The 26,884-nt window shown below is 31.9% G+C and overlaps 1 protein-coding gene across 1 annotated transcript in view; it reads right to left on the bottom strand.

The window, feature by feature from the left end:
• Positions 1–26,884, bottom strand: part of LOC129231230 (FERM, ARHGEF and pleckstrin domain-containing protein 2-like) — a 180,488-nt gene that overhangs the window by 10,439 nt on the left and 143,165 nt on the right. Inside the window, exons 18-23 of the mRNA XM_054865494.1 lie at positions 24,678–24,749; positions 18,589–18,657; positions 17,879–18,051; positions 8,242–8,348; positions 4,386–4,555; positions 4,177–4,284 (exon numbers count right to left, since the gene is read on the bottom strand). Of these exons, the coding sequence (XP_054721469.1) occupies positions 4,177–4,284; positions 4,386–4,555; positions 8,242–8,348; positions 17,879–18,051; positions 18,589–18,657; positions 24,678–24,749 (699 nt within the window). The remainder of the gene's footprint in view (positions 1–4,176; positions 4,285–4,385; positions 4,556–8,241; positions 8,349–17,878; positions 18,052–18,588; positions 18,658–24,677; positions 24,750–26,884) is intronic.

Raw genomic sequence — 26,884 nt, forward strand, 5'->3', positions numbered from 1 at the left:
TCAAACACTAAAGGTTCTTTTCTTTGTTTAATTTTCCATGAGCAAGGTATTTAGTTATTTACAGTTAGCGCCACTTTATGTGATCATGGTTAATGTTATCAATCGCTTAATGTTAACAGAATCACAAAGTCCCGAAACACTTGCATATTAACATGTGTTAAAAAAATCAGATATTGTAATCAGTTCTTTGTTTATTTTTATCACTTTTTTATAAACTTTCAGTTTTTTCCCTCTTTTTTGTTCCTCAATCAAAAGTAGCTTCCAGGAAAATAAGTTCCCTTCTTATCAGTAAAGCAGAATTTTTCTCCCAGCTCAGTTACATTAAAAACTTTGCTCAAAATTATCTAACATTAGCCATCGAGAACAAATGCAATGATTTCACTGTGAAGAAAAAAAATTGATATTTTAAAATGGTTTGACAATTTAAATGCTATGAGTCAAAGAAATGCTGTAGAACAAATAAACATGCCAAAGAAATTACTTTATAAGTTACTAAAAAAAGGGTGACGAGATTGAAAACAAAGTGAAGCTAAATGAAAACTTAAACAACAAGCAAAACCATGCTGGAAAATATGTTGTAGTTGCAACTGCTTTAAAACTGTGATTTTCAAATGTCAGGGAAAAGTATGCACATAAACGATCTCTTAATGCTGCAAAAAGCATAAGATCTTGCTTTTAAAAATGGACAAAAAAAAGGCTTCGTAGCATCAGACAGATGGTTTAATCGATGGAAAAAAAGAGCTATTTCATTCTGCTAACTTATAATTGAAATTTGCATTTAGTTGAAACACTAATTTTAATTTGCAGTTGTAAAAATAAATGCTTTTTAATTGAAAAAATCATAATTTTGTGCCTCTTGGATTCTTTTTGGGTATTGCTATCAATTGCAGGCCTGAGGAGAGGCCAAGTCAGCCTAGTCGTAAACTAGGGGCCCAGGCCTTGGGGGAAGAGAAGGGGGGTGGGGACACTGACAAAAAAAAATTAAGGAAAGGAGAGAAAGAAAAATGGGAAAGGAAGAAAAAGGAGAAAAAAATTCTGAATAAGAGAAAAAGTAAAGATTACGTAAAATTTACTCTTTTGGTATTTCCTGTTCTGGCACTTAAAATAAAATTGTTTTCTAGCAAGCAATTTTGATTTTTCTTTCCCCCCTCCCTTTTTTTCTTCTTTTCTCTCCTTTTTTCTTCTCCCCCAATTCTTTTCCTTTTTTCTTCTTTTTTTGGGGGCGGGAGGGGCCCAGTGACATAACTGACAAGGGGCCCGCCTTGGCTGTCTGCAGCCCTGATCAATCGGTTATTGTTAGCAAACTGCATCTGTCCCATAGTGATCACATTGAGCGGCGCCTGCTGTATTTTATTTATGAGTAAAATAATTGGAATTTAGCTGGGTCATTGTTTACGGTTTCTTCTAGTAAGTAAGACTTTCATGTAAGAATATTAAAAAAAAAAAAAAGAAAACAAATGGTTTTGAAATTGAAAAATATTTTCGTTAAAAGTTGTACATGCCCCATATAAGGAGAGAGTGCACATAAAAGATTGAAACATAGAATAGGTCGTTTAAACCATTGAAAAACGTCAAATGTTATGTTCCATCTCTTGTTGTTATAAAACTACCGGTTCTTTCTATTTTACATTATCTGTCAATTGATCCTTTAACTCTTTTATATGGCAACTAGGATGATACAAAGAAAAATCCAGCTTTCCTGCCTCTATTTGACTTCTACTTTTATGGAGGCAGTGGTGAATGAGAACAATTTTTTTCTTTTTTTTTTGACATAGAACAAACTGACCTTCAAAGACACTTGTTTAACAAGAAATTACTGTGCAGAGATGTATTTTTTTAACATGTGTATAAAAAAGAGTTATCCTGTGGGTTTACAGAGAAAGGTACCGGGGGTAAGGTACCGCATGTTGCTCTTCTCAACAAACTAGCAGATATAGGAATAGGAGGAAAAACTTTAACTTTGGGTTAGAAATTGGCTGACTGGAAGGAAACAAAGAGTAGTTGTGAGGGGAAATCATTTTAAATGAAGTGATGTTTTAAGTGGGGTTCTTCAGAGTTCAGTTTTAGGGCCTGTATTGTATATTATTTTTAAGAATGACATCAATGAAAATATTTCTGGAAGCATGAATTGCTTTGCTGGTGATGTAAAAGTAATGGGGATTGTAGAAAATGAAGAACAGGTAAAACAGCTTCAAGAGTATTTAGATTATATTACTAAGTGCGCGGATAAGTGGGGTATGGCAGTTAATGTAGGGAAATGTCAAGTGCTACACTTAGGTCATGAAAATAAGCATAGGAGTTATTGTTTACAAGGTTCAGTCATTTGTCAGGCAGAAAATGTTATTGATCTGGGTATCTTAAAAATCCAGGACTTCAAGTTTAGTCAACAGTGCAGCACTGCAGTAACAAAGCTTGGGAAGATGCTTGCAGAATGCTTGGGTTTATCAATAGATCTATTTCAAACAAATCTAAGAAGGCCTTTATATAGGAGTTTAGTAAGACCTCATTTGGAGTATGTCATTCAGTTTTGATCGCCTTATCTGAAGAAAGATATTTCTGTACCAGAAAGGGGTTCAAAGAAGGGTAACTAGGCTAATAAGGGGACTTTCAGATTTAGATTATGATACCAGATTTAATAGGCTTAATATGTATAGCCTGGAGCAAAGGAGGATCAGAGGGGACGTGATTCAGTTGTTTAAGTTTATCAAAATGAATAATGTACATAGATTAAATTTTTGCATTGAATGCAGGATGAGGGGTCATTGTTTTAAGCTATTCAAATCTCAGGCTAACCTGGAAATAAGGAAAAACGACTACTTTAGTAGAGTTGTGGGCACTTGGAACAGCTTACCGGAAAAGGTGGTAATGAGCGAGGGGGTGGACAGCTATAAGAGGGCCATTAATCTTCATTGGGGACCAATAAATTGACTAGGATCAGCCTAGCTGGGCCCCAGAGCCTGTTGCTGGTCATCACATTTGTATTTGTGGAAGGGCAGTAAAATTACCAACACAGTCGGCAAGATTTCTTACAGAAATTTGAAGTACATTTATTTAAAAAGGAAATTTGTTGTGCCTAGCCAGTAATTATCATTTTACTCCTTTCTTCAGCCTTAAAAACCAGGTAAAAGTGATACCAATTTTTTATTAACAAAAAAACTGATTTAATTTCTTAAGTCAAAGCGGGTATAAATATTGTATGCTGGTGATAATTATGTTAGCATTGAAATATGGAACATTACCTTCTAAAATTTTAAAATTTCAAAAAATGCTCAAAACTGGAAATGCAATACAGTTTCTGGATCATATGGTAAAGAATAGGTCTTTGCAACTTTCACAATGTTGATGCAGCCAGTTTCTCTTAGTTCTATGATATTTAATCCCGTAATGTTTCAGCTTCTGAGCTACTTGAGAGAAGGCTTTAGTACCCATTCAAACTTTAGCAAAATTATTGAGCCATTGCTTAAATAAGATGGATTTAAAAAGTGTACAATAAACTAGAAGGTCATGTGTGAATAACTTATAGCATTTTTCTACAACAAGGTTGCTGTGGAGTAAATAATAAACACTATTGATATTAAGCTCTAAGTTACCACCCTCAAGCCAGAGTTTTAAAGCAAAAAACTACAAGCATATCAAAACCTGGTTATGGCACCCAGAGAATGCAGTTCTGTAAGAGACTCATCAGTCTGGAAAACTCGTAGCTAAGATCTGGAACAGGCATAGCAAAGGAACTGCAGTCTCTGGACATTGTACACAGACTGTTGGTATATACTTATCATATTGATATTGCCGATATTGAATTTTTTTTAAGGCGTTTAATAAGGTCCCACACGATACCCTTCTTAAGAAATGAGGCTTACATAAGAAATTAAGAGAAAATTTTCTATTGGGTTAGAAATTACGCAACTGGGAAAGGAGTAAAGGGTAGTTGTTAGAGGAACTTATTCTTATTAAACTAATATTAGCAGCAGCAGTAAACAAGGTTCAGTTTTAAGTCTTTTTTTGCTCCTAAATCTTTTTACATGATATACTTAAATCAATTTTTGCTGTTCTTTAAAAACATATTTTATTATTTAAAGAAAAAATTCAAAGTGCAGGTAAACAAACAAGTTACATTCTTCACAATGTCACAATGTAGCCAAATCATTAAGATAATATAAATGAAGGATTAATTACCTGATAGGACTTGTAGAAAAAAAGGCAAAAGTTTGTAAAGACTACCCATAATTTCTGCCAACCACTGCTATTTTTAAATTTTCGAAGAAGGTAACCACTGAGGTAATTCTAAAATGAAAGAATGTTTTAAATGTTAGTAACACACTATATTTCATTAAAAGATGAAATTTTATGAGTTTAAATTTAAAGCAAAACTCATTTATTCATACCAGAAGACCTTTTTTATAATCTTCTTTACCAACACTTGTATTACGATGCCAACATATATGAACTGTGGTGTTAGAACGATGTTGATAAGGCTTTGCAGTTCCGCTATTTAATCCTACAACTTCAGAACTTTTCAAGCTATCAGGTTGTTCAAGTACTTCATCAGATGAGCCTGGTAAATAAAAGAAAAATCTCATTTTAAAAAAATGCCAGAAAAAATATGTACATAAATTGGGGTGAAACAATAGCTTTTGGTATGTGAAAGACCTAATATCAAACATCTCAAAATCTTAAATTAAGTAAAAAGTTACATAATTAACAAAATTAGGATTGTTGATGTGAATATTGCTGATTTGCTACGCAAAGTCTAAAAACTATTTAGAAAAAAATAAATAACATGTGCTTTAAAAGATATATCATTTTCTTCAACTCTGACATGAGAAAGTTTTGTTAATACAGTCTTTTTATAAAATGATTCAGGTGTTTACTATACGTAAACACCTATCGTACGTAAAGTAAGCTGTGGGTTGCAACTGCTGAAAATGCAAACATTTCCTTTTTCCTCCCTGATTAGAACAGATAAATTGTGTAAAATTAGTATGAAAAACAGATTGCACAGCAACATCATCAGCTAAAAGTAATACAAATGGAGCCTTTAAATCATTGTGAAGATATAGGTATGCATTATACTGCTATTGGCAGACTAAATGCTCAGTAATTATTTATATATTCAATTTGCAGGCTTGGTTTTCAGACATGTGAATTCACCCAATGTTCCGGATTTTTTGATATCCTGTTACTTTTCACATAAGGCTCCAGATCATTTGTAGTCAAAATTAGGATGAAGTTTAAAAGGGAAAAAAGGTGTAAAAATTAGGTGTGTAGAATTATTACACAAAAAGGAACAAAAGGCAGCTCAAAATCAAAAATAGATGAAAGGACTATGGGGAAAATTTTAATTAAAAACAAACAAACAAAAGAGGACATTTTTAATGTAACTAAAAAGAAGCATCCATTATTATAAAACTCTACTTCAGCATTTATTCCACTACAAAGAAGAGCATTAATAATTAGCTTGTGTTTTGATTTATACTGTTCCATATTATGGCAAAGCAAATCAAAGTTCCTTATTGCAGACAAATGTGTATCTCATTCCCTTAAGATTAAAAGTGACTGGACATTTATCAAAATCTCTTTATACAAAGAACTTTTTTCTGTTCTATTTTGATGATGTTTGTCAGTCTGGATCACTTTACAACTGATAGTTTACAAAACTTGTCAAGAAAGGTTTTGCTAAAAACCCTACACTGACAAACCATGCTAATATGAAAAAAAAAAAAAAAAAAAAACTACAGAGTTTCCAATCTTCAACTGGAGGACCTTTTTCATATGCTAATGCTATTGATGAAAAAGTAGACATTTTTTTACAAGTTGTAATTTTAAAACAGTAGAACAATTTATATGTGCTATTTCTGAATAATAATAGACAGCTGGATGTTTTACACGTCTCAATGGGGGTCTCAAGTGGGAAAGGGAACGATAGCCATTGCGTACAGTCAACTCTGAATATCTGAAAGCACTAGAGACAAAGAAAAATATTCACCATAGCCAAAGTTGAACTACTCTGCTGTGCTAAGCACAAAAGTGGTATCTGCAGCTGAGTTCAAAATGAGAAATTACTGTTAAAACTTGAATGCCTCCATGTATTTTATTCAGATGATACTTTTTCAGAATGTTTTTAAAAATATTTCCCATCGACAAATGATTATAAAACACTGCATTTGGGTAAAATTTATGACAAAAAACCACCTGGTGACTATTTTGACAAAAAGTGCAGATATGATTTTTGTGCTTATCATCGCGGTATTGCACACGTCAATATCAATACACTGAATTTGAAACATTAAAGTCAAAAGAGTAAAGCAGTTTCAAGATCTGAGTAGGTGCACTCTTTTTTTTTACACAGTGAAGATTTGCAGAGCCATCCTTTGTTTGGGAATGCTCTAAGTTATTTTCTTTGTCGCATATTACTGTTGATAATGTGTTTAGCAGTGGCCATATTTCATATTTAAGTGCCAGGTGCTTTTTCTGAGCTGTGAGGGCTCTCCTCTTCTCTATTTGGCGGCACTAGTGTTACACCTTCTCTATGTACTGTAACTTCTATGTTGTACTTCTGGAACGCAGAGCAGCACCATGTTTAATACTGTAAGTACGTGTATATTCTAATAAAGTAAATTAAGTGTTTCTATCCTCTTTGTGCTATCAAGTAACATTGCCTCTTCAATTCTATGACGGTCACCACAGTTAGTTGGCGACAATGGAAGAAAAGAAAGAAGAGATGACCAAAGAATGGTAAAAGTTAACAATTGAGCGAAATTGAAAACAATCATCAATTCATTTCAACATCGAAGATTATCTAGGTACTCTTACTTGTTTTTTCTTTTCAAACTGCTACATTATTTTCAAAATATGAATGCTGAACAGTTCAATATGTATATGGCTGCATTTAACCAGCAGCAACAGGCAATGTCCGCACAAATCGAAAAGCACTTGTCAAAAGAACATTCAAATGAAACCTCAATAAATTTAGTAAATGTGTCTCTATTCGAGAATTTTGATTCTAAACACAAAAAATTTTCATGTTATTTGGAACATTTTGATAACTACTGCACTGTGACAGGCATTACTGACAGTAAAAAAATCTCATAACTTTTATGCGTGTACATAGGTTCAACACACTACAACAACTTAGCAGTTTTCTTTGGACCGGAAAAGCCTGCTAAACAGCTTGAATATGAGAATTTAGTCAAAGCATTTAAACAAATGTTGATTCCTTAAAGAAATGTTGTTGTTTCGCAACATTATTTTCTAAACATTTACCAAGAAGATCGTCAATCGAATGCTGAATTTGTCGCTGCTTTACAGCGCGATGTAGCTGACTGTGAATTCTCAGTAAGATGTGAATGTGAAAAATCTGTCCAAATTGCAGATGTGTTTCTACGCACACAACTCATTCGTGGTCTACGTGACGACTGGTTGCATGAACAATTATTACAGTCGGATAAAATAACCTTCGAGGATACTTTGTTAAAAGCAATTAGGCTCAAGGCTTCAAATATCGAAAGTAAAGAACTTACACAAAAAAACTCTTCACCTCAAACAGCACTTGATACTAATAAAATTTCCAGTTCTTTTACATTCACGTCAAAAAATTTTTTTCAGTTCTTTATCTAACTATCAATGGTACCCAACTAATAAAAATTTAAATAGTAACAATCACATTTTAGTCTTTCTCTTGTCAAAACAGGTGGTCATTTGTCAACTGAACTCCCATCTTCAATACCTGTCAAACTAAAGGAAAAAAATGGTTAGAAAAAACAAAAGGTTAAGAGATTAGTTTCCCTACTAAAAATCAAACAAACTAAAATCAAGACAATAAATGTCAAAAGATGAGATAAGTGGAGCGAATTTCTGAGTTAACAGAAAAAAAGCCGTTATACAATATTTAGAGTAATTTGGAACCATCCATAAATCTAAAGTTATGATTCACATGGACTGCACAAACCAAGCTTTTATTTTTTTAAAAACTTAAAACACAACTATGGCACATGGAAGAAAAACGATATTTTGAAAAGTATATAAAACAAATGTTTTAGAGTCCCCTTACACAGGTTTGAAGCTTGTATTTTTTAGGTTTAATAAATTTTATTAAAAGAACATGTTCAAATATAAACAAACGGAAGCATGACAAATGATCAGTGCATACTTTATTCAAATTGACTGTGTTAATGCCAGTAGCAATACTGTCACAAAAATTGCACTCATATTCACACATGCTTAAATATTTGAAGTACTTACTGCATGATCGAAGACTAGAATAAAATAAATTATCATCTTTAGGCGACCTGACACTTTGAATAGTTTCAGTCAAATCTTTCAGCCATTTCTGCCTTTCTTCTGCAGAACTGTAATAGGAATTTAAAATGTACCCAGAACAAATTTCAGTTTGTAACTAGGAAAATATGAATACTCAAGATTTGTATTGATTTTAAAAAGGAAAAAAAAAACTTTTGTATATAGAAGCAGTGGCGTCGCTATGGGGGGGGGGGGGGCGGATTGAACCGGGTGTCAACCATCTGGGGGATGATACCCAAAGTGGAATTGAAAGTTTTTGAAAAATATAAAGCTAAAATGCATTTTTATGACTACAAATTTGAAAACTTTCTGGGGAAGCCATTGAATTCCTCTCACCCCAATCCCACATTATGAAGTGAATATTATATACAGGATTAGGTTCATATTGTCAAAATTTAGACCTAGTATTGACTTCCTGTTAAATAAAAAAACTGAAACCCATTATTTTCCCCTGATTGAGATACAGTTGAAATAGTTTAGGGGCATCAAGTTCATTCACCCCCTTACATTTCAGATCTCGCAACGGCTCTGCACATATGCTTCTAGGGCAAATTATATAAAAAACTTTTATAGTTTTTATTTGCCTTATGTGGATCATTCCATGTCAAATGATCCAAAATTTGAGAAATTTTGTCCCCCACCTTTTTGTATTTCTTTGAAATTTGGCTCATCGATTGTACCCTTCGAGGTAATCACACTAAGTTCAAATTTTTAGATTTTTATCGCTTTATTTTTTTTATTAATAAGACTGATATTTAGAAAAAACTCTTCTTTAATGGATGCTTGAACATAAAATGGATTATAATTCAGCACCAAATATAGGTAAAAAGATTTAGTAAAAAGCATTTTAAAGAACATTAGTTGTTGTTTAATATGATATGCAACATGATTAATTTTATAAGAAATATTATATAAAAAATGAAATTAAAATTCAAAATTTAAATTTCTCAGAAAATGTATAATGAATTTTTTCAAAAAAATTCTCAAAATTTTGCATGTATTTTATCTTTGTGCAAAATTTCAAGTTGGGATCTCAATGGGATCCTATTTTTATGAATTTTTGAATGAAATTTGACTGAAGAAATAATATTTTTCAGATTTTTATTAGTATATGGGGGTAATATATGGGGTTCTCTTGCTAGTCATGGTCTAGTGAGTTGCGAGTAAACATGGCTATGCTTGAAATGAGCTGGCGTGAACTGGTAGGTTGGTAACCCCCCAACCACTATTAATATATATATATATATATATATATATATATATATATATATATATATATATATATATATATATATATATATATATATATATATATATATATATATGGCATTACGGTACACTTTTGTATTTATTCTTTCAGTTTTTTAATGTCGTTGATTTTTTCAATTTCTTTGAATTTCTATTTTAAAATTGTCTTCAATTGTATCTCTTGTTTTATATGTGTGTATATATATATATATATATATATATATATATATATATATATATATATATATATATATATATAAATGTATATATATATATTCAAAACTGTGTTACAAATGAAAAAAATATATAAATATAATAAAACAATAAGAATAGTAAACTTATTAATACTTGGTAAATGTACTTCTTTAAATCAATACGAAGTACATTTCAACCCCACCCCCTCCAAAACATACGATTAACACTATACTAGTATCACGCCTAGTGATGTAAAATACCCGGGTATTTATTTTTAGGGGTAAATACCCAGGGTATATACCCGGGTAAATACCCAAAATGGGTAAATACCCGGGTATTTATTTCAAAAATTTATATTCAACTAAAATACTTTTCTGTATGTATTCCATTATGTATATATACAACCAACCACATTCAAAACAATAAATTTTTGCCCAAAAATTGTATTTTGATCACATATTTAACGAATTATTGTGTGAAACAGCTTAGCAATCTAATATGATATTCACATTAAATGTGTTGGATATGCCTAATCAATGTTGATAGCCGAATTTCAAATATAAAAAGTCATTCTACAAAAAGTAAAAAGCTTAACTGGTTACAAAAACAAACAAACATCAATTTTTTAAGGTCCCAGTCTTTTATAACCCAGTAATATATCCCTGCATGATATCAAAATGTAACGAAATGTCGCTCAATTTATTATTACTATTTATTTACTTATATCTTATGCAGAAATTTCCTCCAAACTTAGTTCCATTGTTCAGGTGTATTCTGTATCACACATACATATACACACACACACATAATATACATAAACATTTAAAATAAATTTAAAATTTTTAATCTTTTATTTTAGGGTTTATGTTTAAAAAAGAAAATAGTCACCTTTTAATACTACCTAAAATTTTTTTGCAAAATGCGCAATTACTAGGGGATTTACCCTGCCTTTGGATAAATAAATTGTTTACCTTCCCACCCTACAGGGGAGTTAATGCAAATGAGCAAGGCAACAGAAAAGAATATTTTGCTTTTTTTTTTGCTTATTAATGTGAAAACTGTTTCTATATTTTCCATGTTAGCACTTAAATATCAATAAAATAAATAACACCATAGTTATTTATTTTATCGATATTTAAGAGTTTGAAGTTATTAGTCTTAATAACTTCTCAGTTAATTCTTCCAAACATCCCTCATGCTTCCTTTTTTTTCATTTTGGATATGACTAACCTAGATTGTGATTTTGAAATCCTGAAGTTCATAATGAATTGCTTATGCTTCTTCAATTATGACATTGAAAAGAAAGATTCTTTGGTTCACGATATGTTTCTTTCATGATTTCATCAAGTCTTTCAATAAAAAATATTATAAACAGTGTAATACATATGTATATATCAGTTTTACCAATTATTTCATATTTAGATTTAAAAAAAAAATTCCATTCACTTTTTTGTAAAATACCCAGTTTTTGGGTATTTACCTTGGCCTTGGGTAAATACCCGGGTAAACACCCAAAAAATATTTACCTACCCGCTGGGTATTTACCCGATCCACATCACTAATTCACGCCTCACCTGGGGATTGAATTGAGGATTATTTTTACCCCATATTTTTTTTTCAGACCAAGTGTTTATTTTTCTATCCTAACTTCACACAGTGTACTTGATTAATTCAATATCTGATAAGGAAAGTTATGATTCATTTCATCTCCTACCCCTGCACCAACCTTCAATTTTGAAGGGATTAAAGAAATAGTTTGCCCCAAGATCATAGCAAAATAGTATTGTTTCCAGTGTGCTGTTTCAGTATTTTTCCATTCTTTTTGCATAAAACTAAAAATAAATCAAAGTATCAGATCATCATCTCTGTCTTTCTACAACATCTGGAGTGCAGTTTTTTTTCTTTTCTTTATTGCTAGTTTTCTTTTTCGTTTCTGTTGTAAAGAAGAGTAATGCAACAAGATCTATTTAAACACTAGCTGTACCGGATGTGCGTTGCTACGCCAACAAAAAAATACATCATTATACTGATTTTCATGACAATCGGTTGAACTTGGCACACGTTGCTACTCTGCAGTGCCACCTGGTGGCGAGTGGCTTCAATGAGCATATTATGCACCTTCTCCGTGGAAAAATACATATATATAGCAATTTTCATAATAATCAGTCCAGGTATCAAGTGAAGCCGTGACTATACTCAAATTTTGTACTCACGCAGTTTGCAAGATCAATCAATCGCTAAAAATATCAAATAAAAAAAGTTTTAAATCCCCCCGTTGCATGAAAAGCCATAAAACAATAAAGAAAGAATTTATTTGTTCAAACTCAAGAAAAATGGCAACAGCTAACTTCTTATCAATGAGATCTTTCACGCGAATTAATTTCTGCAGCCGATAATTTTATTCGTATTTATCCAATGGATTGTGACTTAAATTGGAATAAAAAAGGAACTATCGATCGGATTTTTTTCAAACTGGTCTATAAGCATTCCCAGTACCAAAAATAACAAACGGTGAAAGTTTCAGCCAAATCTGCCGGGTAATTTTTGAGTTCATGGATGACATACAGACAAACATTCATTTTTATATATATATAAGATACAGTATACGCCCGATTATCCGCGGAATAGGGTGGCACGGTAACCGCAGATAAGCGAAACTGCAGATAATTCAAATAATAGGCAAAAGACGATACTTAGTGTATGCAAAATAAAAAAATATTAATGACACACACACATTCATTCAAATTATAACTAAAAACATTGCTACATTGCATCCGCTAACATTGAATATAAAAAATATATGTAAAATCTGAAAGCAAACAACAACACAATCACAAGTTTCAAAAAAAAAATCTGAAAGGACTTGCGGACAATCCGATTGCCGATTAATCGGGAGTTTACTGTCTATTAAAAGCAGTTATAGATCAAACAAATTTTGCTCTTTTGAGCACAACCTTCCATGTTATTAAGCTTCATTCCAGATTGCCAAATTGTTCCACCCCCCTCCCCCTCTTGTCACACTTTCTGGAAAAAAAAGTTGCAAATGAGTGTAGTTCTGTTTTTCTGTGAAAGTTTTTATGTTCCCCCCTCCCCCATTTAGCCTTAGTCACTACTGATGTTTGGCAGCGTCTCAGTTTGTTATGATTTTTCTCTTATGTAACAACTTTTTTTTTTAAATTTTGAATACAGTTTTGATTAAAAAAAGGATAAAAAGTGGTGGTGTGGCCGGGGGGGGGGGGGGGGTTACAAATTTTCAAACTGATGTCAGCTCATTTCAAGCGTAGTCATGATTAATTACCACTTACTAGACCATCACCAGTAAGAGAAACCCATATTTAACTAAATAGAGTCTGAAAAATATCATTATTTCCTAAGTCATATTTTATTCAAAAATTCAAAAAAAAAAAAAAAAAGATACCATTGAGATCCCATCTTGAAATTTTGCACAAACAAAGATAAAATACACAAAAAGTTTTGATTTAAAAAAAAAAAAAAACATTATGTTTTCTGAGAAAATTAAATTAAATTTAAATTTCATTTTTTTAAATTAAATTTTTTATGAAATTACTATGTTGCATATCATATTAAACAGAAACTAATGTACTTTAAAATGCTTTTTACGAAATCTTTATATGTATATTTGGTGATGAGTTATCACCGATTTTATGTTCAAGTAGCCACGAAAAAAAGAGGGTTTTTCTAAAAATCAAAGTCTCATAAATAAAAAAATAAAAGAGATAAAAATCTAAAAATTTGGACTTTGGATTAACTCAAAGGGTATTATTGATAAGCCAAATTTCAAAGAAATACAAAAAGGTGGGGGAACAAACTTTGGATCACTTGACATGGAATAACCCATGTGCTTAACCCACTTAAAATTTCGTAATAACAAATGTAGTTTCTTCTGAAAATTTAAGGAATTTCATGATTTTAGAACATTGAATTTCTTTTTATTTGTGTGTGTGTGGGGGGGGGAGGTGACACCACAAATTAACGCCCCAGGTGTCATCCCTGCTAGGTATCCCACTGATACAACTCAAGCACAATATGTACATACACATCAATATGAGTAAAAGCCGAGTCCTAAAATCAATCAGAGTCATATTGTGCTAGATTTTCGAAATTGGATTACAATGATAATGAATGATCATTTAGTTGACAGGTTTTCCATTAATTTACTGTTGTACACATGGCTCTCAGGGTCAAGAAGGAGTGTTGGGCTAAATGAGATTGCACAAAATTTTACATATTTTCTTTCCCAGAAATTATTTTAATCACATTAAATATTAAACATAATGCATTTCACTTGCAATACTATTGTTGTGAGTGAATATCAGAAAAAGTGCCACTTTAAGCCTCAGGTTAATTAATGAAAATACTTCCAATTACAAACCAAACAAATACTTTTCACATAGTAAATGTTTGCGTGGAATGAAATCGTTTGATGCAATGTACAAGTTCTAAATTCTAATTGAAAGATTCCACTTCAGTTGCATAGAATTACAGGTAAGATTGTCTCAAACTTTAGTGTTCTGTGTCTACCAAAGGAAAGATCAGGCAAGTAACACAAGTAAAAAACAAAATAAATTACTTTTAATATTAATACAAAAGTGACAATCAGCAACAGGCTATGGGCCCAGCTAGTTTATCAATCCTCAAAGAAAATCAAGAGCCCAAATCAATGTTTTCTGCATGATAGAAAAGAAATTTACTGCCATGAAAATTATATATTTTTAAAATTTTAACACTCATTTAGCAATATTCAGCTATCATATCAAGTGTTTGTCAGGTCTGGAATAATCAGAGCAGAACATTGAAGTGGAAACTATTTGTTACCGAAGTGTTAATGATGTTTTTTGCACTTTAAATGCATCTCTTTTGGTGCCAAACTATCTCACGTTTTAAAATTAGTTTAATTTCTTAAAATATGTTTCAAAACCATTATTTTCTCATCAAGAATTGAGCTCCATAATATAACTATAAGTTTCTTGTCCTGTTTTTTATTTTTGAGGGGGGAGGGATGTTACATCAATTTTCTTACCTTTGTCCGTAAATACTATCGTATAAATAACTTTGCTTTCAAATATGAAAGTCATTATTGCATGTATTTCTTATCCATATTTATATTATATTACCTGTATTAAATTATACAGGTAACACATCATGCACATTAAACACAAACTCTGTAACATTTATCAGATTTGTAACACTCGGATCAGATCTGTAACCGTACAAAAATATAGCCCTCTAAAAAATAAGGGTAAATATTCTCCTTGATTATGCACCTAGGATTTCAAAAAATGTATTACTAATGTGTAGTTAAAATACCCTATTAATTTTATTTTCGAGAAATCTTTAAAAATTGAAAATGCCCATGGCCTATTTGGTACTTTTCCCGATATTCACATTTGCATCCCCTCTGTTTAAGAAATGCCGCTACCTGTACTTATTTTTATTGCATTTAATATTTGTTAGAGGCATTGAATGCTGTTTAGTGCATGGTCAGTGTCAGAAGGCTAGGAGCCAGGCATAAAGCAGCTATAGTTGATTAGTTTATTTATCAATCAATGTTAGTTACATAAAATGTGATGTGTTTCATATATTTGCATGACACCTCCCCCTCCCTCCCCCCAAATAAAGCCAAAGAAATGGATACAGAATAAGAATTTTTTTAACACAGTAGATTTCCAATTATCCAAATTAATTGAGACCAGAGCCACTCAGATGATTGAATTCTTTCAGAAAAGAGGGTCTACTTTAATTAATTATAGTATGTACAGTGGACTCTCGATAACACAAAGCCTCATAACTTGATTGTTCCTCATCTCAAAGTTTTCATTTGGTCCCAAAATAAATTAGTGTCTTTATATCTCAAATGTACTCTTTTTAAATTGGAGTTCTTACAAAAGTTTCGTTATCATTTTATGCATTAAAATGCAGCCAAAATAAGAAAAATCGTTTTTTTTCTTTTTGCTTATCGGTTTGTAGGAGGGGGGATAATTTATTCACACTAGTGATAATCAATGTTCAGTTTTGAATGAAATGTAGCTAATAGGGCTACTTTTCACTGCTGGTTAATCTTTGAGAGTCTTCTCTTTGTTGGTATGGACTGGGTTAAAGATTACTTGAATATTGAGGAAAATGTAACTACAGTAAACTCCCGATTATCCGCGGAATTGGGTGGCACAAGTGCCGCGGATAATAAATATCGCGGATAACCGCAAAAAGACTAAAATGGGGGACAAATCAGGTAAAAATTGTCCTACCTCAAATTCTTAACTGTATTGATGCATAACACTTTCTGCAAACAGTGAAAATATATATAGAGTACAGTACAAATGTTTTGTATTTTTGCACAACCAAACTTAACTTCAATAACAAACAAGTGTATGTACCATGAAGAACGCACAATAATAATAACAATAATAACAATAATAATAAAATTAAATTAAATCAATCAATCAAGCAAAAACAACTGAGTGTAAATTTACAATTTTTCAAAAAAAAAAAAAAAAGCAGCCACTGGTATTCACTTTTTACTGCGAAAATACATGTTCGTGATTGTTGATTGATTCGCGGATAATCCGCCCTGCGGATAAACTGCTCGCGGATAATCGGGAGTCTACTGTATGTGGGAATCCTTGTTCTATGGAGCTATTATACAAGCTGTTTGAGAAAAGTCTACTTGTGCAGATTCTCATGAAGATTAATGCCATCTCCAACTAATCAGCAAGTATTAGATTTTACAAACATTTTGCTGCACTACCTGGAAAATTCCAAAAACGTGCATTTAATCATAATGTGATTTCAAACTTAACAAGATTTTAAGATGCAAAAAAAAAAAAAAAAAAAAAAAGAACAGTCAAAAATAACTTCTTATTTCGAACTATCTTAACAAAATTTATTATTCTGAAGATATTTTTTCTTTCACTAATAGTTAATTTAAACCAAACAATAGATGTCATAGTCTATCTATTATGCACTTTTCCTGAAAAAAAAAAAAAAAACTTGAGATAGCTGAGATTTGAGGATATCGTAGCTGAAATTCAAGTTGATGCAGTTAAAAAAAAGTAATGAAAATGATGATGATAATGACAAATGTGAGGAATTTGCAGTTGAAAAACCCTTCACATAATCAATAATTTGATACACAAAAAAGCCAGAGGTACAAATGAGGCTGGTTTTTGGATTACGAGTACTTCTCAAAAACAATAACATAAAAAGAGACACTAAGACAGTTCAAAGAAATCATTTAACTTCTTTTATGTTATGGATCTGGGTGTCTTTATAAATCAGGACTTCAAGTTTAGTCAACAGTGCAGTATTGCTAGTAACAAAGCCAACAAAATGCTTGGGTTCATCAATAGATCTATTTCAAACAAATCTAAGAAAGTTCTTCTGCCTTTATATAGGAGTTTAGTAAGACCTCATTTGGAGTATGCTGTTCAGTTTTGGTCGCCTTATCTGAAGAAAGATATTTTTGTATTGGAAAGGGTTCAAAGAAGGGTAACTAAATTAGTAAAGGGACTCTCAGATTTAGATTATGATACCAGACTTAATAGGCTTAACATGTGTAGCCTGGAGCAAAGGAGAGTCAGAGGGGACATGATTCAGTTATTTAAATTTGTCAAAATGAAAGATGTAAATGGATTAAATTTTTGCGGGGAAAGCAGGACAAGGGGTCATTGTTTTAAGCTGTTTAAATCTCGGGCTAACTTGGAAATCAGGAAAAACTACTACTTTAGCAGGGTCGTGGGCACTTGGAATAGCTTACCGGAAGAGGCGGTAATGAGCAAGGGAGTGAATAGCTTTAAGAGGGCCATTGATCTTCATTGGGGACTAATAAATTGACTAGGACCAGCCTAGCTGGGCCCAGAGCCTGTTGCTGGTCATCACATTTGTATTTGTATTTGTATTTGTATTTTGTACTATACAGAATTAAAAAAAGAAAACAAGTATGATGGCATTTTTCTGGATTTTTTCACACTCGTTTTGCTCACTACTTTGCTATAACAAGCAAGTAGTGTATTTTGACGTCTAGTGGAGCTCATTATAAGCAAGTTTGACTGTATTAAATAAATTTTACGTTGGCACATTATTTACAGAATTCCTCATTAAGACCATGAATTATATTTACCTAGCTGCAACCATTAAAGCTCTATTTCCACCATAAATAGTGAAACAATTAGTTACACCCATTTTTGGCTCTGTTTCTTCTACCATAACACCATCTAATGGAAGCTGTCCATGTACTTTAAACTGAAGTTGAGCACTAGGTGCCCTACTTGTGTACAGAAGAACATCTGAAAACTATAATTCAAACAATTAGGTTGAAAATAATGGTGAGAACAATGCAAACAGTACACAGATACACACTCTCATGGGAAGGTAAAGGGCAGTATCTGCAGTTATCCATTTCAGATATTTGTGATTAGAAAATCAAGAGAGGTCTAAAGTCTGAAGCTTTTTTCAACATTATTAAAACAAACAAAACTTTACAAGCATGTTATGTTCAAAAGGAAATCATTAAACTCGTAATCTCATAATGGATAAACATAAATATGCATGAATTTCCAGTTTGGTAACATTAAAATTTCATGCATGCTGAGTTTCAAATGCAATCAACAAAAGTAGGTAACCACAGGCTGATCAAATTGACCAAAGGTAAAAATGATATGTTGTAGTGATGATTACTTATTACACTATAGTTTCAATAAAAAAAAAATTTTAAAAAACTGAGAGCTTACAGACAATAAATACATACAACTCATTAATGAACGTTGGACCAATAATCTGATTACAACAAAGTGTTTATTTACTAGAAAAATACTTATGATTTAAACTTACTAAAAAGAACATTCGGTTCTGATAACCCTTTCTTGAAAGCTTTTGCAGGCATCCTTCTCTCAAAAATTCCTATAATGCACAAAAATTCTTGATATAGCATATGTAACATAAATAAATGATATCAGTAAATTTGATATGTAATAACAGTGGAGTGCCACAAATCCACCAACCTGAAATCAACCTCGATTTTTTAAAATTTTCCTTTTCTTTCTTTCTTTCTTTTTTTTTTTTTTTTTGCACAACAAATTTATTTTCCTTTTTTAAATTTTGGTCTATAATAATCTAAATAGCAAGTATATACACAAAAAATTATTTTTACACATAAATTGCTGATAATAATAAAACACAATAGTGTTTTATTATTATACGTTACTGGCATGCCGAACAATGTAATCAAATAAAAACATATTTATTTTTAAAAATGAATTTGCTTTTTTGCTTAATATGTTTTATATTCTATGCTACTGAAGAAATAATAAGAAATATTATTAAATGAAAGCAGATGCTGAAAGATTACTGCAGAGTCATGGCAAAATTCTAATATTTTGTGTGACACGTGCCATCAAAGAAACACAAAAAGAAAGCAAAAATACAAAAAAAAATTAATTTGAATTTTGTCATCTTGAATTCAAATTATGTTTTTGGCAATCACGAGTGTGTGTATATGTAAGCGTGTGTTTGTGTGCGTGTGGGGGGGGTATGTGTGTGTGTGTGTAGGCAGGTGTGTTTGTGTCTCTGTGCAGGCATGAGTGTGTGGGTAGTTGTGTGTGTGTGGGGTATGTGTATGTGTGCATATGTGTTTGTGTCTGTGTGCACGCATTAGTGTGTGGGTAGTTGTGTGTAGGTGTGTAGGTGTATATATGTATATGTGTGTAGGTGCGTGTATGTATGCGTGTAAGTGTAGGATATTGACGGAAACCTGGAGACGGTTTTCGCTAGAGGTGCAGCATCGTGAGGAGCCCGTCGACGGTGATGGTGCGGAGGGTGGCGGTGGGAAAAATCAAAGGAATGTCAAAAACAGTTAAATGAAAGCAATAAGCAATCGTGATAGCTGAACAAATAAGCATGTAAAAGCCAAATATGGATGATTGTGGGACATTTCAATTGAAAAAAAAATGACAACTTTTGAAAATAAATACCAAGTATTTTCAAACTACCATTGTTTGTTGGTTTTGTTTCTTTATGGTGGTTGTAACTCCAAGAACAATTGTTATTTTTGGATATACATATAAAAGTTTTTCAAGTAACAGCTGAAATAATTAGTCAGCATAAATATTTTAAAATGATTATAAACTATTCAATTGTCCTATGAAGTAATTGATAAATTTATTGAAGTTTTTATTGTTGTTTTACTTCTTCAATTTTAAAACAGCACTTAAAGTTAATTAGCTTTTGGCCAGAAAGTCAAAAAATCCTAAAAATCTGCACAACCACTTCTATCAAGTTGTGCACATTTTTGACCCTCCACTATACTGGCCGTAGAGTTTTTGATCTATTTCCAAGAGTCCGTCTCATACCAAGAATCAATAGTTGATTTGAAGCAATTTTTACCACTAGACATGATCCCTTTCCTTTATATCTCCATAGATTTTCACTTTGACTCCTGAGATTGTTCCTTTGGGGATCCAGGCAGTCCAGAGTACTACTTGTACAAATGCCCAATTACTCCTCACAGCCACTAAGCCAAAATTTTCTGGCAGCTCTATCTCACCCACATTCCCGTTCTTTAATGAACCAACTTTTTATTTTATTATCAAAAGAGGGATATCTATTTGAGGTAGTGATGTTCCCATCAATTTTCTGAGAGTATACTCCCAGTAATCAGTCATGCAGAATATGTGTATGCGATCATTTTCATAATGTGTCATAATATGGAAATTTCTGAAACTTGAGGGTATAAGCTATATGTCTAAGAAATGTTTGAGAGTATATGGAGCATACCCTATGGGAACACCACTGATTTGCAGGAATATAAAAGAGGAGGGTGGGGGGGGGACAAATAAATAAATTTCTTGTTTTTCTTTAAATTATATTTATCAGCCTAATATTTTACTCCCTTTTGGAGAATTTATGTGTGTCTTAGAAACAAAAAAAAGGGGGGGGGGACAAATAGTTTTATTATATTTTATTTTTATCATATTGCTTTTTATTAAGGTGGCTACTATTTTTCTCATACAATGTATGTTTTAAGAAAGACTTTGTAATGTTTTTCCTAATTGTAAGCATTCTGCGTGATGCAAAAAAAAAAAAATCAAATGCTTATCGAAGATTGTAAATATGTATTGTTTCTAAATTCTGTAAATGGGTGAGATTTCACATTTCGAGCGTGGTGGTTACAGTGGACTGGCAAGGATGTTCAACTAAATGCTTAGGGTCAGTGCTTAACTGTGCCGGAAATTCCATTTGTCTCCAAGACATCTAAAACAGATGAACTGCAAAAATGGTGGGTGCAGGGGACTTCGGGGTGTCACGTCACGTAGTACATATAAACAGTACAAGAAGCTCATATTTTGCAAAATAACTGCATAGAGTTCAGCGACTGGACTTAGATTTTCTTGCACAACGAGCTGATGTGTGCTCACATGACTTCCTTTTACTCCAATTTAATGTCATTTCCCCATTATTGGCCAGTTTAATGTGATTCAATAGTTTACTCTCTAAATATCACCAACAGTGGCCAATTTGAAACCAAATTTTTAAAAAAAAAAATCGTCAAATTTGTCGCCAAGTTGGCGACCAAAAGACTGGCGATATATTGCCAAGTGTCCGACAAATTATAACACCACTTGATTTTACATCGAAACTAACAATGATTTCCCCCCAAAAAGGTGCAAAAGACCCCCTTAGGAACATACAAATGCAACCAAAAGGGAAGGTGCACAACTAGGCTCCACTAGGAGTCTACGTACCAAATTGCAACTTTCTAGAACATACCGCTTTTGAGTTATGCGAGATACATACACACATACGCATATACATACGTACATACAGACGTCACGAGAAAATTCGTTGCAATTAACTCGGGGGTCGTCAAAATTGATATTTTGGATGTCTGTAGGTTCCTAGGCATATATCCAAGTGTGGTCGGGTCGAAAAAAAAACTCAACATTAATTTGGGGATGAGAAAAATGGAAATTAAGGCCGATTTTTGAGTGAAAATTTTTTTGCAAATACAATACTTCCTATTTTGTAAAAGGAAGTAAAAATCATAATAAATACTTGTTCAGGTAGCAAGATACATTTTGAATAGCATTGTAACATATTTTGCTTTCTTCATTACTTCTTCATTTAAATTTTTAAATAGATGTACAGGGGTTCAAAAATCAATAAATATTGCAAAAGAAATTTTATTATCCTAAATTTCTTGAAAATTTTTAAAAAATTTCACTACTGAACTAATGGTAGGAATCAGAGAAGGGATTAGGAAATAATGAGGAGAAGGAATTCATAAAAATTTTAGGACATTCCTTGGAGAACAATTATCAAGAACTAAAAATGCACACTGTGATTTTGAGCATATGTTTGGTCTTTTTTTGTTAACTTCCTTACGGATTGCGAACTTCTTTCCCCTCTCATTTTCGAAAAATTAAAAAAAAAAAAAAAGAGTTGCATAATTTTATTTTAAAGGCAAATCAGGAGCAATCCCTAAGCTCATTGAACATAAACCAGCACACTGTTTCTTGCGACACACTAAAACCTGGTGATTCCATATTTGGCTGTCATTATCTTGACTGAAATCAGCAACAATATTGCAATACAATAAACCGCAATCCCAGTGGACTATGATTCAACCTCTATCAAAGTCAAAAATGTACTGGAAAGCATTTCTCCTTCATAGAAAGTATTGCAAAAACTTTTCTAAACTTATACAATGCTCAAATGCAGTTAGTGTGTGAAAAAACTCCTATTCATTTAATCTAATTAAACACACTTAGGTGGTTCCAGGTGGTTTTTTACATGAACGTGTTGAAAATCAAATCAGTCCTCTTTTTGGGGTAGAAATTTTAAAGGCAAGTAGTGAAAATAAAGAAAACTCATGAACAGGGTTGGTAAAAATTGGTTTTGATAAAACCAAAAAAAAAAAAAAAAGTTTTTTCGATGTAAACGGGGTTTATTTGGTTTAAACACTATTTGTATGAAAACAATTTTATTTTAGGTAAATCATGAAGATTTTATCAATTAATTGTTAAGGAATGTTTAATATTCACATTTGTACATAATTTCTTCAAAATTAATTAGATAATTAGAATAAAATCTTATAATTGCATTTCCTCATATGCAGAGATTTCTATAGGAGAATATTGTTTGAAAATCTTTAACTATGATTTAAAAAAATACAATACGTAAATGCGCCTTGGTATAAACAAAGAAATAATTTACTGTGATAGTTCAGACATCATTAATTACAAATAATCAAGAATAAATTTTTGTAAATTAATTTCCTCATAATCATAGATATCTATGATAAATAACAAAATAAAAGTAAAATCATGCATTCTTAAACATGGAATGTATTTTGCAGTATCTACAAATGAATCACAAGTCTGATGTACATTACAAAACTTTGAAAAATCAAAAGATCCACATATATTTCGTTTAAAGAATTAAAAAAAGTTACAAATCATGTAATTTATTTACCTAATGTATCAGTGACAACAATTATAGAAACAGGACAAATAGTTTTTAAGAAAATCATTTCGTTTTCCATTGCAGACAGTATTTCTCCTGGCTTCATGCATTTAGGGATACAATTTTTTATGAAAAAAAAAATTAAAAGCCTCAGTATTAAAATACTCTTTTAACATGTTTTGATAATGAAGATTGTCACACAAATTAATGTTTATTGATTCTTCCACCATTCATACATGAGACTTCTTTTTATGTTAGGATAAAAAAAAGCTCTTTAAAAGGTGAAAATTAGGCATTGTATTTTTTTTTTTTATAAGAGCACTGAGTTACGGGAAGTTTTTCCATTTTCATATTTTATTTATTTTCTTTTCTTGCTCTGACTGCATCATCTATTGGGGTGCAAAAAGTGTGCAGGTATAAGCACAATTTTATGCCTACTCTAAGTGTTCTTGGACTTCTTTAGTTATTTTTTTCTCTTGTCATTTAAATATTCCAGCATTAAATTTTATATACACTGTGCATCACTTCAATGATACATAATCTATCTCAATAAATCTTAAGTAATCAAACAAATTAGGTAGTAAATGAAGTTTTGGTTGAAATATGCTTTTTGGACTATTTTGAAATGCAAAAGACTGAGAAATAATGATGATTGAATAAATAGAAAAAGAGCTACTTGGATTTTTTCTCCACGTAATTTTAGAAAAACTTAGTTGGTCTGCTTTGTATATTTATGTACCTAATAGGAAAGCTGCATTGATTTAAAAAAACTAAAGAAAAACTATTTAACAAAGGTGCATCACCTTAAAAAAATAATGTTTGTGAATTTATTAAATGTAATTCATCTATAAAGCTTTGCTAGTTACTTTGCATCAATTAGATTTTATTCTTTGCTATAAATATGTAAAATTTATAAAAACATTTTGGGGAAAACAATGAAGTCTTTCAAAAAAATCATTTTTGTGGTTTAAACCAAACAAAACTGCTCATGAGTAAATGAAAAAAACAAAACTTAATTAGGGAAGAAAAAAATTGAAGCATTTAAAAAAACTTTAAACTTAAAAAGTATCCAAAAATCTAGGCATTGGTATGGTTTAAACAAAGGCCAAACAACTGATTAACTTATGTTACATCTTCTCGGCCATCTTGTCTAGTGGTCAGAGAAATCTGACTGTGATTGGAAGGTTCTGGGTTCGAATGGATGGGGCGTTCGGGCATGGATGTACTTTCTCTTTCCTGTCCTTTCTTTGTGTGAATGGTTGTCGACCCTATAAACAGGTCCTTATGGCATGTGTGAACTGAGGAAGTCGGACTTCACACCAAATTACGGTATAGTTGGAGAAGTGAAACAGTGCACCCAAAAATTGCCAGCCCAGCTGGCACACAACAACATCTATGCTCAATAACAGAAATAGAGTATTCAAGAAATACACACAAAATGCAACAGAAGTTATACATACCCTTCTATTGGTTGTTAGGTTGGATATCCCATACAAATCTCGCTGCAGTTCCATTAATTTTACAAAGTTAGCCTGCAAGGAAAAACAACTTAATACTAAATATTGACATTTAATGAACGGAAAACAAAGGAACACCAGACACTTATTTACTAAGCTCCAATTTGCATCCCAAATACACAAATGTGCATGACAGGGGAAAAATGCAATGAGCATTGAAGTAAATGAATCTGTGATGCAAATGAGTCAATAAAAACCAGCTACAAGGGAAACTACCACATGCTTTTATTTAAATTAAATGTTCTCAGCCTTTCAGGTTCTACACCATCCTCTGAGTACTGACAAGAGGTCAGCTCTCCCCCCATATGAGGCAGTGAAAAGCAAAGGGATGAAAGTGGACTTTTTAGTAAGTTTCAAGTAAAACACGCTTATTAAGTTCAGATCATAGGAAGTCTTTCATTGAAATTTTTTTCTAAATCATGCTGTATAGCAGCACTCATTAGAGCTACTAGTACCATCTCTTGCTTTAAATCAAAGGAAAGGTTATCCTACCAATTGTATCTCCAAATTTTCAATTTTGGCACTTACATCCCTTTGCTTCTCACTGCATCATGTGTAGTTAACACGAGTACTGCAATAGAAAGTTGAAGCTGATTAGAATAGCTAAAGCTAGTTATTAAGTAAAAATCAAGGTAATTTCATATATGAAGGGTAACATTACTACATAGAACTTTATTTTGAACATAGTGTTATTAGAACATACAAAATCAAAGAAGCAAGGTAATAAACATACACTTTATGGGATAATCTAGGATTTAGGCGAGGCTGTTATGCACTATTAGTCACTTTCACAACACTAATGAGACGGCTGATATTGTTTTTTTTTAGTATTCACATGTGAGTAGAAAATTGAATGAATTATGATTTGTTACATTTTTATTTCAGTTTTTACTCATGTGGCCTTTGAAATTCTTCTACACCCTCTGGGGGGGGGGGGCATGCCCCAGGTAGAGATTCACTGATCTAAATTAATCAAAAACAACATTAAATAGTAAAGAAAAACCAAAAAAATATGTGGGTACATACAGAGATATTTTTACACCCCTACAAGAATATTTCATACATTATCAATTCAAAATATGCCACAAAAATTCAGCCCAGCATACACACTAGGGTGGAGTGAAAAAAAAAACTAAATCTGATAAATGTTAGGTAATAGTCTGGAAAAGTTTTCTTTTGTAGAAACATTTAATCATGCAAAAGGATTTTGACAGTAAAGAATATCTGGAGGTTCCGCTCAGGCCTTGAAGTTAACCATTTTTGCATAAAAACCAGAAAAAGTTACAATATCATAATTAAAATTTGATCAATTTGATGTAATAACACTTAAAAGTAGGCTTTTTGTGTAGATTACACACTGCATACGATCATTTTAATGATAAACTATGTTATAAAGTTCCACACATGATTTGAATTTGACCAAAAGAGAGAAATTGACTAACATCGTAAGGCTAGGTACTTTGAGAAAAAGTATCAGACGTTATTATTTGTAAAAATTTGCTTTCATATTAATTAATCCTTACATAGATACCGAAAAAACGAGTAAAAAAAGCATTTCGTATCAAAGAAAAAAAGGGGGTGATTCTCCCCTTCGCCCATAACTTTGGCTCAAAATGTAAAATCTACCTATGATGGAGATCAAAGGTTAAGTATAAAAGTTTGGAAATATAAATGTAGCTTGCAACAGTCCACATAAGTCACACCTCGAAACAAAAGAAGTTGCTAAATATCTTTAAATGGTTTTTGAGCCCTCATACTGTAATCACACTGCTTGCAATAGAACATTGTTTAGGGGGCGAGTTGAAATATTGTCTTGACTCCTGACAATGTTTGGCCTTAGTGTTATATTGTGGCACAGTATTACTAGATTCTAATCTGATTCGAATAAATCTATCTTCTTGGTTACACATTGAACTGTAGCTGACACTTCTTTTTTTAATTCTTCCCATTGTCTCACTGCTTTAGTATGACATGTGAGGTTTTGAGAATAGTACAATTCAGTAGGCTTGCTCTTGCCATCAAAAACAATATCTTTCAATGTTTTATTTCAAATTCCCTTTTTAAAAAGGGGAAGCCTAGTTTTCCCACATCTGCTTATCAATAAGCTCTTGGTAGTCTCTCGGCTTCAAAGTTGAAATCTAGAATTGTAA

The sequence above is a fragment of the Uloborus diversus genome, chromosome 10 (assembly GCF_026930045.1).
Source record: "Uloborus diversus isolate 005 chromosome 10, Udiv.v.3.1, whole genome shotgun sequence".
In the NCBI taxonomy this organism is placed as follows: Eukaryota; Metazoa; Arthropoda; class Arachnida; order Araneae; family Uloboridae; genus Uloborus; species Uloborus diversus.